The 15,544-nt window shown below is 38.7% G+C and overlaps 1 protein-coding gene across 2 annotated transcripts in view; it reads right to left on the bottom strand.

Moving 5' to 3' along the window:
- The window catches only part of LOC122276248 (187-kDa microtubule-associated protein AIR9), a 43,690-nt gene extending 28,463 nt beyond the window's left edge, over window positions 1–15,227 (bottom strand). The window contains exons 1-8 of one of the 2 annotated variants that reach the window (XM_043085827.1): window positions 14,959–15,227; window positions 13,537–14,395; window positions 12,857–12,928; window positions 11,679–11,744; window positions 11,468–11,539; window positions 11,296–11,361; window positions 11,134–11,196; window positions 10,988–11,053 (exon numbers count right to left, since the gene is read on the bottom strand). In XM_043085827.1, the coding sequence (XP_042941761.1) occupies window positions 10,988–11,053; window positions 11,134–11,196; window positions 11,296–11,361; window positions 11,468–11,539; window positions 11,679–11,744; window positions 12,857–12,928; window positions 13,537–14,358 (1,227 nt within the window). In that variant the 5' untranslated portion in view covers window positions 14,359–14,395; window positions 14,959–15,227. The remainder of the gene's footprint in view (window positions 1–10,987; window positions 11,054–11,133; window positions 11,197–11,295; window positions 11,362–11,467; window positions 11,540–11,678; window positions 11,745–12,856; window positions 12,929–13,536; window positions 14,396–14,958) is intronic. The other variant, XM_043085828.1, reaches the window with a different exon arrangement.
- Between the last annotated feature and the right edge of the window lie 317 nt (window positions 15,228–15,544).

Raw genomic sequence — 15,544 nt, 5'->3', positions numbered from 1 at the left:
GTTTGTCTCATTCCTTATCTGAGTTAGGTACTCTGTCACTTCCCAAGAGTGTTACTCTTGCTAATGGTTCTCCTGCTAAAGTTACAGGCATTGGATCCACCAAACTCACTGATTCTATATCCCTGTCATATGTTCTATATGCTCCTAGTTTTCCCTTTAGCTTGCTGTCCATTAGTAAAATTACTCAAAATCTTCAATGTTCTGTGACCTTTTTTCCTTCTGTATGTATATTTCAGGATCTCAAGACAAGGAAGAATATTGGTACGGGCATGAAACTGGTAGTCTGTATTACCTCGACATCGAGCAATCACCCACTCGAGCCCTCACTTCCTCCTCCGCTTTTGAATGGCATTGCCGCCTTGGACACCCATCCCTTTCTCTTTTGAAACGTCAAGTTAGGGATCTTGGAAATGTGTCTCCCTTTCCTTGTGAAGCATGTCAGCTTAGTAAACACCACCGTGTGTCTTTTGTACCTCGAGTTGATAATCGAGCATCTTGTTCTTTTGCATTGGTTCACTCTGATATATGGGGACTATTCAACATTGTATCAAACAAGTTTCAATATTTTGTTACATTTGTTGATGACTATTCTTGTATGACATGGTTATTTCTGATGAAAGCACGATCTGAACTCCTTTCCATATTTAAAGTCTTTCGAAAAGAAATTAAAACTCAATTTAGACAAAAAGTTCAAGTTTTGCGTTCTGACAATGCTAAAGAATATCAATCTAATGTCTTTGCTGCTTACTTAAGCAATAAGGGAATTGTTCATCAAACTTCATGTTCTTACACACCCCAACAAAATGGAGTGGTTGAACGCAAAAATTGTCATTTGTTAGATGTAACCCGAACACTTTTACTGCACATGCATGTTCCTAAACGTTTCTAGAGTGATGGTATTCTTTCTACATGTCACCTTATTAATAGTATGTCTTCATCTGTCCTCGATGGCTCCTCTCCCTTCTCCATCTTGTTTCCCTCATTGCCATCCTTTTCTCTTCCATCCAAAATCTTTGGGTGTGTTTGCTATGTTCATAATTTTGGCCCAGGCTTTGATAAGCTTGATCCACGTGCTACTAAGTGTTTCTTTGTTGGCTATTCCCAAACTCAAAAAGGATATTGCTGCTATAGTCCTGCTCTTAGATGCTACTTCACGAGTGCTGATGTCACATTTTTTGAGTCCATACCCTATTTCTCATACAAGTCTTCGGTTGTTGAGTGTGATCCTCTACCATTACCTACCCTAGCCCTTTCTCTTCCACAATCAACCACTGTTACCCAACCCCTTCAGTGCCTTCTCTTGTCCCTCTACAGGTGTACTCGCGTCGCTCACAGACCTCGGCTCCCTTGCCTCCACCAACTTTGTCTCCGTCTTCAGACCCTGAGTTACCCAGTGCTTCAGAATCTCCACCTATTACTCTCAAAAAAAAATACTCATTCTTGTGTTACTCAACATCCGATTAGCCAATATGTCTCTTGTCATGCTTTGTCTCCATCTTTTTCATCTTTTACTTCTCAACTGTCAAAAGTTTCTGTTCCTAAGACAGTTCAAGATGCTTTATCTAATTCGGGATGGAGGACAGCCATAGAAAATGAAATGGATGCTCTTCACCATAATGGGACATGGGATCTTGTTCCTCTGCCGCCGGAAAAACAATATGTTGGTTGTAGATGGGTATACACAATCAAATTCCATCCTACTGGCTCTGTGGAATGTCTGAAAGCTCGCTTGGTAGCTAAAAGTTACACTCAAATTTATGGCATTGATTACGACGAAACTTTTTCCCCCGTTGCCAAAATTTCATCTGTTCAGGTATTGATCTCTCTTGCTGCTAATTTGGATTGGCCCTTATTTCAATTAAATGTTAAAAATGCATTCCTACATGGTGACTTAAATGAGGAAGTGTATATGGAGCAACCACCTGGGTTTGTTGCTCGGGGGGAGTGTCGAGGTACAGTTTCCAAGTTAAAAAATGCATTATATGGTTTGAAAAAATATCCTCGAGCATGGTTTTTGGGAGGTTCTCTGATAGGGTATTGGCATTCAGTCTTCATAGATGCCAAACAGACCACTCGGTATTTCATCTGCATGGTGATGCAAGTCATATCTTATTGATTGTATATGTAGATGATATTGTAATTACTAGGAGTGATTCAGCTGGAATCGCCAGGCTGAAACAATTTTTACATGATCAATTTCAGACAAAAGACTTAGTAAAACTTAGATACTTTCTTGAAATTGAAGTTAGTAGATCTAAAAAGAGTATCAACCTATCTCAGAGAAAATATGTGCTTGATCTTTTGGAAGAAACTAGCATGTTGGGTGCAAGGCCTATTGACACTCCTATGGATCCAAATCGTAAACTCTTGAAAGAGGAATGTGAGTTGTTTGGAGATCCAAATTGGTATCAAAGACTTGTTAGAAAATTAAATTATCTGACTATCACTAGACCTGATATTTCTTATGCAGTAAGTGTATTGAGCCAATTTCTACAAACGCCTAGGGTCTCACATTGGGATGCTGTAATCCATAGTCTTCGGTATCTTAAGCGAGCTCCTGGCCTTGGGTTGTTGTATAGACCAAATGGATATCTTAGAATTGAAGCTTTTTCAGATGCTGATTAGGCAGGATCTCCTTTAGATAGAAGATCAACTACTGGATATTGTACCTTTGTAAGAGGTAACTTGGTTACATGGAAGAGTAAGAAGCAAACAGTCGTAGCTCGATCTAGTGCAGAGGCCGAATACAGAGCAATGGCTCACACTGCTAGTGAGCTGACATGGTTGCAACACTTTCTTCATGAGATTGGGTTTCCAGCTCCTGTCCCCCTTCAGTTATTTTGTGATAATCAAGTTGCAGTACATATTGTGTCTAATCCTGTGTTCCATGAGAGGACTAAACACATTGAGATCGATTGTCACTTCATTCGAGATAAGATATTCAGTGGTGACATTTCTACACCCTTTGTGAAGTCTGCTGATCAACTTGCAACTGTGTTTATCAAACCACTTTGTCATAGTCGGCTAAAGTTAATTTGTTCCAAGCTAGGTTTAGATGATATATATGCCCCAGCTTGAGGGGGAGTGTTGGAATACATAGTTGTAACTAATTGTATAGTATGGGGGTATAATGGTCACTACTCTATGTATATGTATAGTTGGATATTCATCAATAAAACACAACAAAGTATTTTCTCTCTCTCTCTCTTGTTTATCGACTACATCTACAAACCAACTATCATGCTTGTAGTGTACAACAAAGTAAAAAAACTCAATAATAACATTGAACTCTTAATCTTGTGCTGCTCTGAAGAATTTTTTTTTTTTTTTTTATAAGTAAACGATTGTATTAATCATAGGCATAACCCATGTAATCAAGATGGCATACAAGAGAGAAACCTATTTAAGAAGGAGAAGTGTTGCTCTAAAGAAATTAATATTCCATTAAGTGGGGCCTCTAGAGAATTTTAAGAGATCAGCTATTGAAGCATCCTTTACCTATGCAATCTCAAATACTATTGGGAATGTGTCTTCAATACTTCTTTTTTTTTATAAGTAAATCAAAGTATATTAATTAAATGAATAGGCAACAGTTGTGTTCAGTACAAAGAATGCCCTAACTACGTAGGAGCAATAGATACAAGAAAATCATGAAAATTTTGGGCATTAAAATTATCGGCAATAGCCCAAGTACAAAGAGTTCTAAAGAAGAAAGCTTTTAGTTCCTCCAACGATCTCTCTTTGTCCTCAAACGCCTGTTCATTGTGCTCCTGCCAAACACACCACATGATGCAAATAGGGATCATCTTCCATACAGCTTTGATCTGTTGATTGCCTCTTAGATCTATCCAACTAGCTAAGACCGCCACTACTGTCTCAGGCATAACCCAGCCCAAGTCTAGTCTACTAAATACCTTGTTCCATAACCCTCGAGCTACCTCACAGTGTAGTAGAAGATGGTCCACAAATTCACCCCAATTCCTACACGAGCAACACCAATCTACGATGATCACCCTTCTTTTCCTCAAGTTATTCATTGTGAGGATCTTACCCAAGGAAGTGGTCCACACAAAAAACGTTGCTTTGAGAGGCACCTTATGTCTCCAAAGCCTCTTCCAAGGAAACTGAATGGGAAGCTCTTGTGAAAGAGACTAATAGAACGAGCAAATCAAGAACAAGTCTTTACCTATAGGAATCCACCACAATAAATCAGCATGCTGGTTGCTCGGTTTGAGTAAGTACAAAAGGTTGAAGAAGGTTGCAAAGCTGTCCATTTCCCAATCGTGAGCCACCCGGCTAAAGTTGATGTTCCACTAGATTTGTTCCCCCACTATCACGACATCCGCCACTGAAACCCTTTAGCACTTGCGACCCTAAAGGGAGCAGAAATTAATCCTTCAGAGCACAATTACCACACCAAGCATCATACCAAAATTTGATCCTGACCCCTCTCCTAGACAAAATCTTGTGTGACAATAGAAGACCCCCCATCCTCTTTTTATATGTTTCCACAACCCCACTCCAGATGTCCCTCTCACCTCATTGGTACACCACCCCCCCAAAGGCCACGATATTTACTCTCAATCACTAACTTCCATAGGGCTTCTGGTTCTTTATGGTATCTCCACAGCCATTTTCCTAGTAACACCTGATTAAAGACTCAAATTTCTAACGCCCAAACCACCATTAGGGAGAGGACTACACACCTTTTCCCACCTAACTAGGTGGAATTTGAACTCCTCACCCAACCCACCCCACAAAGAGTCCCATTGTAGTTTCTCAATTCAAAGCAACATACTTACTGGAATAGGGAACAAGGATAAAAAATATGTCGATAGGTTAGATAAGGTACTCTTGATTAGGGTAATCTCACCCCCTTTTGACAGGTACATTCTCTTCCAACCTACTAATCGACGCTCCACTTTCTCAATCACTGTATCCCATACCAAAGCCGCTCTTGAGGCGGCCCCCAACGGAAGCCCAAGATATGTCATAGGAAGTGCGGCGATCTTACACCCCAAAGTATTAGCCAAGTGTCGTATACGCTGCACACCTCCAATAAGCACCATCTCTGATTTGTCCAGGTTCACTTTCAACCCCAAAACTAATTCAAAGCAAAGTAAAAGGGCCTTCAATACTCGAACATGATTATGATCAGCCTCACAAAAGATTAAAATGTCATCTGCAAACAATAGATGAGAAATATTAATAAGTTCCCCACCCGAAGATCCAATCGAATAACTGGTCACACGCCCATTGTTAACCAGGGCTGAGATTATATGCTCAAAGCCTCCATCACAATAACAGAGTAGTGGGGACAGTAGATCTCCTTGTCTTAGACCTCGTGTGCTATTGAAGAATCCAGTTGGGCTTCCATTTATCAAAACTGACAATTTCACCGTAGATATACACCAACGGATCCATGATCGCCATCTTTCCCCAAAACCACACCTCCCAAGAAGGTCAAGCAAGAAGTCCCAATACGCCTTCTCCATGTCTAACTTGCATATGATCTTTGCATTGCTAGCTTTCAGTCTACTGTCTAGACATTCATTTGCAATAAGAACCACATCTAAAATCTGTCTATCATTTACAAAAGCATTTTGGAGCTTTGAGATTATCTTTCCCACAACCTCGCTAAGGCGATTCGCAAGAACCTTAGAAAGAATCTTATAAACCCCACTTACTAGGCTAATAGGTCGAAATTCCTTAATCTTCGCAGCCCCAACCTTCTTTGGTATCAAAGCAATAAAAGTGGCGTTTCGGCTTGACCTCCTCAAAAGGCCTCTCCAAACGGCAACCATCCATAGGCCCAATGGCATCAAAAACCAGCCCATCAGGCTTAGGCTACCAACCCACTTGCTCAGTAAGTAGCTGTTCATAAAAACCAACTACATGGTTGTTGATCCGCTGCTCATCCTTACACTCTACCCCACCAATCTTCAACATCTCAGGCCCCGTTTGTTTACCCAAACTTAAACCATCTCATCTCATCTAATCATTACAACTTTTTAAAATCTCCATACAAATATAATAAATAATTCAACTTTTTCAAATCCTAAAACAAAACTATTATTAAAAAATTATATTATAACAATATTTTATTCAACTTTCAACAAAACATCTCATCTTATCTCCTCTTAACTGTGTAACTAAACGAGGCCTCTATATTATTGTATCTCCTGTGAGAATTGGCTACCCTATGGAAAAACTTAGTACTTCAATCACCTTCCTTCAACCATACCGCTCTCTACTTTTGCTGCCACAAGGTCTCTTCTAGTCGAATGATCCGCTCGAGATCTGCAACCAGCACTAATTTTTGGTCTGATTTCTCGTGTTAAGGTCCTAGACTCTTGTAACCTTTCTAGCTCATGAATCTCCCTTATCTTACTTTCCTTGTGTGCCCCAATGTCGCCAAAAGACTATCTATTCTAAAGCTTTAGGTCTTGTTTTAACGCTTTCAATTTACTCGCAAACATGAAACTAGGAGCACCCTGTATCTGATAAGAAGATCACCATTGTCTAACCCTATCCACGAAACATTTCGATTTCAACCACATGTTTTCAAACTTAAAATATCGACATCTTCTTTGAATCCCACCACAATCCAACAAGATGGGTCAATGATCTGAGCATAGTCGAGGCATCTCTTTTGCCAAACCTCCGAATAATGAATCTCCCACTCCGAAGAGATTAAGAATCTATCTAATCGAGACCACGTCTGATTGTTAGCCCACATGCAAGGACCCCCCCGCCATTGGTAAATCCACTAGATAACTCAAAGATGCATTCCGAAAAATCTGACATTGCCGGACGCATTCTTCTATTGCCAAAGCACTCACTGGGAAATCTTATTACATTAAAGTCTCCACCAATGCACCATGGAAGATCCCACCAACTGTGTACTCCAGCTAGTTCATCCCACAATAAGCTTCGATCATTATCTGAATTAGGACCATAAACACCCACAAAGGCCCACAAAAAGTCATCTAACATACTCCTAAAGGAGCATGCCACCGTAAATAACCTTATGAACTCCTTCCTTTTCTCCACCACTCATTGGTCCCACATCACCAACACACCTCCTGAGGCCCTGTTAGCTGCCAAATAAACCCAATCTACGTGTACGCAGCTCCATATACTTCTTACAATTCTTGTAGTTATTACTTTCAACTTCATCTCCTGTAAACAAACGATGTCCACCTTCCACCCTTGCAGCAAGTTTCTTACTTGAAAATGCTTACTAGCCTCATTAAGTCCACGAACATTCCACGAGACAATTTTTTGTTTCATTTGGGATAGGCCAACCCCTTCCCTTTAGCCCTATCCCTGCTAGAACTACCTTCAGAGTTCATTGACCAAGTTAGCATCTTGAGTTCACACTGTTTCTTTGAACCAACTTTCCTTCTTTGTTGATGTCAGAGTTTTAGCCGCTCCTGATACCATGTCAGAGTTTTAGCCGAAGTACCTCTTGAGGTATTTTCTTCTCATTAAATAAACAATAGTCCTCGGGTTACAAAGATAAGATTGTGATTCAATTTGAATCTCCACTAACTACTTGACTTATCCTATCTAAATATGTACAAGTTTAATTTAAATACAAGATAACTATTAGAAAACATATCCTATTAGGAGACTGCTGCATCTTAAGTAAAGAAAACCCTAGTTTTCCTTTGATAGTTGATGACCTGCTTCAATAGCGGTAAGTAAGACCATGAACTGCTCCTCATATCTTTCACACTTCAAACCCACTATTTCCTGAATGTCCTTTACTATGTTAAACACCCAGTCTGAGACACTAGATTGGTCTGGAAACAAACAATTCAACGAAATCAAGTACTGCATTCTAAAATCCAGATGTTCCTCCATATTCTCTTCCCCAAGCACAAATCCCACTTCCCCTACAAGATCACTTGTCACTTGAAAAAGCCTCTTAGGAAAAAGCCTCTTAGAGTTCTCCTCGTCAAAATTTCTATCACCACGCCATATGTCATGCCAACAAACTCACCCAATGTGGTCCACATATCTCATCCAAGCACCGGCCACCCCATGCTTCATCGAAGAACAAATATAATAGTCTTCCATAAAGTCTCCCTTTCTTACCAGTATCGTTGCATCCATTTCCCCAAAAGGGCTTCATTAAACATCACCAATTTACGAACACCCAATCCTCCCCAAAAGATGTTGTACATACTGTTGTCAAATTCACAAGATGGAACTTAAAACTCGTACCCCATCCCACTACACAAGAAATCCCACTTTAGCTTCTCAATACGGTTGGCATTGTTTGTGGAAAGTGGAAATAAATGTCAAGTTTGCTTGAATACCCTCAAATGAGAGTTTCTGTATATTATACATACTGCCAAGTCTTAATTACAGCCTACAAGTCATCTGTAAAATAGGAAAGAATAAAGGAATACAAGAAAGGAAATAAAACTAAAGTTGGCATCTATACACATATATACAACTACTGCTATTTACAGCCATATATAGATATCATTGACATCCCCCCTCAAATTGATGTCGATCAATCAGGAAGCATCAATTTGTCAATCATGAATTGATGATGATGGCGAGACATAGACTTGGTAAAGATGTCAGCAGTTTGGTGTTCGGTAGAAATGTGAGGGAGTGAAATCACATGATGATCAAATGCCTCACGAATGGAATGGCAATATACTTCAATGTACTTGGTGCACTCATGGAACACAGGATTGGCCGCAATTTGAATAGCACTGGTGTTATCCACATGAAGAGGAGTAGGTGTAAGTTGCAGAACACAAAGTTCACTCTTTAAACCCCAAAGTCACACAATCTCAAAACATGCTTATGACATAGCACGAAACTCAAATTCAGTACAAGATTTGGATACTCGATCCTACTTCTTACTTTTCCAATAAATGAAAGCATTACCAAAAAACATACACCAAGCAGTAACTGAACAACGAGTATCCACACAACTAGCCCAATCAGCATCACTGTAACCCGTTAATTGTAAGGAAATCTCAGTAGGAAAGAATAAACCTCTACCAGAGGTACCTTTGAGATAACGAATGATCTGTCGTACTGCTTCTAGATGAGATTCAAGAAGCCTGCATAAATTGACTGACTTGCTGGATAGCAAAGGAAATATCAGGTCGGGTAATAGTCAAGTAATTTAAACTCCCTACAAACTGCCGATACAAAGATGGATCAGATAATAGGTCTCCCTCATCCCAACAAAGCTTTAAATTGACCTCCAAAGGTGTAAGTACGGAGTTTCTAGAATTTTTTTTTTTTTTATAAGTAATATTAAATTTTATTGATATAAAGAAAGGCATAAGTCAGGTACATTGGAAGTATACATGTGAATGCACCGTTTTAAGAGCTAGAAACTGTTACAAGGAAATCATGAAAGCTGAGACCATTAAACTCTAAAGCAACGGCCCACGAAAACAAAGTCTTATATAAAAAACTCCTAAATTCTTCTATAGATCTTTTCTGGTCCTCAAAATGTTTATCATTTCTTTCACTCCAGATGCACTATAAGATACAAATGGGGGCCATTTTCCACAGTGCTGCAATCTGTGCTATCCCTGATATTCCTCTCGAACTTGCTAGTAACTCAACTACCCTTCCTGGCATTGTCCATGCTAATCCCAGATTGAAGCCAACCAAGGTGAGAATCTCTTGGGTATACTTGTGCTAATGCAAAAGCATACCATTGGAACAAAAATGTACCTCGAGACCAAGAAAATACTGAAGTGGGCCAAGGTCTTTCATATGAAAGGTATTTTTGCTGAAAAAAATTGCCCAGAAAAAAAAAAAAAAAAAAAAAAAAAAAAAAAAAAAAAATCTAGGGCTCCGATACCATGTCAAGTTTGCTTGAATACCCTCAAATGAAAGTTTCAATATATTATATATACTGCCAAGTCTTAATTACAGCCTACAAGTCATCTGTAAAATAGAAAAGAATAAAGGAATACTAGAAAGGAAATAAAACTAAAGTTGGCGCCTATACACATATATACAACTACTGCTAGTTACAGCCATATATATTTACTGCCATAGATAGATATCATTGACAATAAAGAAGTATGTAGGCAGGTTAACAGAGCACTTTCATGTAAAGTCCAGGGTTCAAAACCTCATGAGTGCAAACAATCCTTTGAGGCCACACCCCCTAGTGAAAATCCAGTGATTTAACCAATTCCGTGCAGGGAAACTTTCAAGGGTGCAGTGCACGGGACTGGGGTTTACTCTACAAGGGTGGGTCCGAAGGGCCCTGCCTTTGAGAGGTTCTCCGACATAAAAATAAAAAATAAAAAATAAAATTAAGAGCAATTTCATTAAGGTAAGCCTACCAAAAGAATTGATTGCTACTCCCTGAACATAATAATATTTCAAAAGAATTTATTACTTTATTGTCAAAGTTGACAAGGTGAGATGTTGGAAAATCCAGATACTATGGATCATCCAACTTTCATCCACAAACTCTACAAGTCCTTATCCCAAATTCCTGATAGGTTATCCAAATCCCTTTCCTGTATTTCTATTAATTTTCAGAGCTAAACAAATAAAATTTCCCAAATCAACCCATCCCCACCATATTTTGGCAATAAGAGAACTTAAATGATAGTGATTTAAACCAACAGATTTTCTACAGTGGGTTAGTATTATTAAATATAATGCATGATGAAATGAGAGCGTAACGACCTTGGAAAAGCGCTAGCCATATCTATGCTATTATCCCAAAAAAGACCAGTCCATTTGAAGCTCACTTACAAGCCCGGTTTCACCTTGTAAGTAATTGTTGTGGGGCTTAGCACCCATGACTACGTTTATAACCTAACCACTCTAGGTGGGTTATCCATATTCTCAATGTGAGACTGAGGTGTTTTTATGAAGAGCCTACATAAGACTACTTGAGTAAAACAAGAACATGTAAGACTACTTGAGTAACTATCTAGCATGCACCATGTCTAACAAACAAAATTACAGGACTGACCTCAAGAACTGGTAAATGTGGGAAACCCTTTAGAGTTGAAATTTTGTTTTTGCTGGCAGCTAATACCTACATGAAAATTAAGTAAAAAATATGACTTCATAAAGTGGTGATGAGGAAGAAATAACCTACATAAAACAAGGACAAACCTGCAGTCGAGGTTGACTAGCCATTGAAAGAGACTTCAACTTATTTTGAGCAACAGAAAGAAACTGCAAAATAAGGGGGGAGGAGAGGAAAAAATATACAGTTATTTTAACCACCTGAAGCGTGAACATTCATTGATGATCAGCAAAGCTTCAAAGGAATACCTCTAAATTAGGAAGCTGTGGGAGGCTTGCAAGTGATGTAATTTGATTCCCAGCGAGATATAGTTGCTACAGCAGTTAAAAAATAATAAACATGCTGGACCCTATTGCATTGATAACTCTAACAAATGCCGAATCATTGCCATCAAAATATGAATACACATGAGACACATACCTGTAGAGCTTCGCAATTCTCAAGTGGTTCAAATCCAGGCCCTTTAAAGTCATTGAAGCTCAAATCAAGAACCTGTGAAGAATCAATACTACCAATAACATCAAGCTATTCTTTCACAAATCTATGTTTCGCATCTGGTACAATGTCCATTGAATAGAATCGAATAAAACCGGTGTGTGTGCATGTGTATGTATATCACGAAATAACGAACCTTAACCCTCTTCAGTATCTCAACTCCTTCCAATGTAGACAAGAGATTGTCTCTGAGATAAACAAACTGCAAAAGAGGATTATCAGCGCTCCTAAATCAACTAATGCTACACAACTATGATGCAGACAAAATAGACAGTCAGTTTATTTTGAAACTGTTCCAAGTTTTGAAGTAGTTTGGGTCTTTTAGTTTGAGATGGTTCCATTTTGTGAAGTTGTTCTGGTTTTTCTCCAATAACACAGAAAGAAAATAAGAACTCTTGATTCAAATAAAGAAAGAGCTCCTGGAAACAATCACAGCATCCCCCAAGTTCTAAAAGTAATAAAAGAGCCATCCCATCACCTAATGTACTTCTTTTTTTTTATAGTTAATAAGAATTTTATTACCAAGCATAGGCACAGCCCAAGTACAAAAGAAGTATACAAAGGAAACACCTACTACACACTAGAAAGCAGGAAACTACGATAGAAATAGATTTAGTACAATATCATCATTCCTCACAAAGATCCTAGCCCACAAACTCAAAGAAGAAAAGAAAAGAAAAAATAGCGAATATATTCAAAAGAACTCTCTTCATCTCCAAAGCATCTTCCATTCCTTTCCAGCCATATACACCACATTAGACACAAGGGAATCATTCTCCATCTGGCAGCAATACTTTTCCTTGACTCAAAACCACACCAACATGCAAGGAGATCCACAACTTCCTTGGGCATCACTCAATCACCCGATGTACTTTATTGATTTGTCAAAAGTTCCTCTTCTCGAAAATGAACATCCTCCGTGTGGTTTTTGAAAATTTGTGGCAAACTTTTCCTTTTGTATCTTAAAATCAACCTTTCCATTCAACAAAGAATTTAAAGGCAATAAGCTTTGGAAGACCCTTATTTTGATGGTAAAAGCCCCTTTTCAATAACAAGAGCATTGCTACAAGGAAGACTACAATGTACCACGCACATGCTAACCACCCTATTAAGTAAACTTCAATTTTGCAAGACATGAGTTTAGAATCAACTAAAAAGCTATTTCACTTATCAAAACTTTAAGGCACAGAACTTCATGCACAAGAAATTGACAGAGGATTAAAAGCAATAATAACAAGGCATTTAATTACAAAATGATAGAATATTTATTCATTAAGTGAAAATAATAATACATCAGATAAAAGATCGGGTTACCTCTAAATTTGCTGACAAGTTCAAGCCACTTGCATTGAGACTCCGAACTCTATGACCTCGACGATCCAACCTCTGATATAACACAAAACAAATCACTAATAAGCAATGAACTAACAGATTTTATTTCCGATATAATAGTATTGACAGGATCTATTCTGTTTGGCTAAGATGCCATCCCTAATAGTCAATTCTTGCAGTCAAAATGAAGTTACCCTTTTTATGCTATGTGAAACGACTCAGAGAACAAAATAAAATTAAAATCTCACAGTAATTTAGTAGCACCAATCATTAGATGATCTTAGAGGTACGGTTAGTATACTTGAACTGCAGTTATGCCGCAATGACTATCTGAAATGCCCATATTTCCATCAGAGATTTAAAAGATGTGCTACTGTCATCAAGAGAAAAGATGTCTAATGGAATATATTCCATGGTGCTCGACAGGCACAATGAGAAGAAGAAGACAAGCGATGCTACTAACATACGGCAGACTAATAATAAGCAACTTCACCCTTCAAGGCCGACTGAATTTTTTCATTGAAAGAAAAAAAGATCATTTATTCTCAAGAGAATCTCTCTGGAAAGTAAGTTAACTAAACCAAAGCAGGATAGATCCTTAATTTAATTAAGCTACCCTTTTACCACCATGCATAATTTAAAGTTCTGCAGATGGTGCATACCACATCATCACTAGCTTTAATCTCCACCTGTGGAAGAGCAATGAACCTTGAATCCCGGCTTTCAGGATTCGCCACTTGCCTGCGTCCAGATAAACTAGAACTCCTATCCAGTGATGACGACAAAGACCGAGCTCTCAATCCACTGGAAACTGAAGGTGAACGAGCTGACGAGGAAGAAACCTTTGAAACCGTCTTCCTAATTCCGCTGCTACCACTGCTGCCCAATGACGTAGAAGTAACCATTCTAGAAGAAGAAGGAGAAGAGGCTGATGATGCTGGCTTCATTGAAGACTTCCTCGCAGTCTCCTGTTTAGCAACATCGGACCCAGTTGATGTGTTCAGACTTCGACCAACTGGTGACACGGGAACAGACTTTCTAGTCCCCGACACTTTAGCTCGTGGCGAAGCTTTGGTAATAGGTGAAGGCAATGAACTCCTAACTTCCGGAAGAGACCGCCTTACTGGTGCAGAAACAAAAGGAGTAGTCTTTTTCCCCGCAACCGAGCCAATATTGCTTTGCCGCTTCTCGGGCAAGCCTCCTGTACTGTTTCGCCTAGCCGCCGGAACGACATTTGAACTTTTCAGTGACGCACTTACAGTTGGTTTCATCACATTCGACGCAGCGTCCAGACCAGCTTTGTAGTCCAATCTCTTCCTGACATGACCCTTTGCCTCCGAGAGACTTGAGACCGATGCAACACTAACTTTCACGGTTTTGAAAACCTCTTTTGTGCTTTCTGATGAACCAACAGAGATCTGTTTCTCTGGAATTAGGGGCTTTTCCACTACATCTTCACCTGGTTGTACCAAGGCTTCTTCCATCCTAGTTCACCAGCTCGAGCAAAGTGAAACTAACAATCTGATCCACCAATAGCCAAATAAAAGTGCATAAAAATGTAGCGAAATTTTCGCAAATGCTCTGTTTGGTTTGCAGGAAAAAGTAGCAAAGAAAAGAAAAGAAAACTAATAGACTCTGAATCTTAAATCATTTTCACATTTGGATTTCAGAAGATAAAAAATTCGACTCCTTATGCAATTATTTAGTTAGCTGACCGGTCGCTGTCATTCCTTGGCTCCCATGCGTAAAACCCAAATTCATTTGCTCAAACTTTAACAAACTGGTGATAATTCAGTACCAACTTCAAAATACGTTCAAGTAAACTAAAGATATAGGTAGAGCCACCTAGAAGTCTAAGATTTTGCAAGAAACTGGAATGCAAGTTCAGAACCGACACCTCTGCTATTGAAAGCAGATGACAATACTTGGGTCTGCACAAAATGCAGGTTCTCTAGCCCAAAATAATTCAAGCTTCCGGGTCAATCTAGTTCAGATGAACACTTCCGGACAGAAAGAGAGAGGACGAAAGAGAAGCAAGAAGTACAATGTAAACGCAAACTCCGATACACAGAATATAATTGCACCTGAATAACGCTTTTTCAAATCTGAAGAGGCAAGAAGCTGAAACCGAAACAGAGAAGCATTGCGCTAGGGTTGTGATATCCGGCAGGAAATCATGAGGAATTTCCGGCGGGGAATCAAAAACAAAAAGACAGAGGGAGTGTGTGTGTGTGTTTCACTGTTGTGGAGCCAATGAGCTTGATTGGGAATGCGAGCTAAAAGCGAAGTGAGCTATCGTTAAGGCATCGTTTGTATCTAGCGAAGTGAGCTATCGTTAAGCATCGTTTGTTCCGATGGTAAGACGTGGGATAGTAAGAACGGTGAAATGGGTCGGACTGAAAATTAAATAAAATATTATTAAAATATATTATTATAATATTATTTTATTATTAAAATTTAAAAAAAATTAAATTATTTATTTTATTTTATGTAAAAATTTAAAAAAATTATAATAATTAAATAAAATAAGAAGAAATTATAAAAAATTATAAAAATGATGAAGATAAGGGATATATTCGATATTTGAGAAAGGTGTATGGTACGAAAAGATAATGTTGGATTAATGGGAATTCGCAGAAACAGACAGTACCCTATACGTTTTTAAAACTT

This window comes from Carya illinoinensis, chromosome 9 (genome assembly GCF_018687715.1).
Source record: "Carya illinoinensis cultivar Pawnee chromosome 9, C.illinoinensisPawnee_v1, whole genome shotgun sequence".
Lineage (NCBI taxonomy): Eukaryota > Viridiplantae > Streptophyta > Magnoliopsida > Fagales > Juglandaceae > Carya > Carya illinoinensis.
This window is presented reverse-complemented; position numbering and strand designations above follow the sequence as displayed.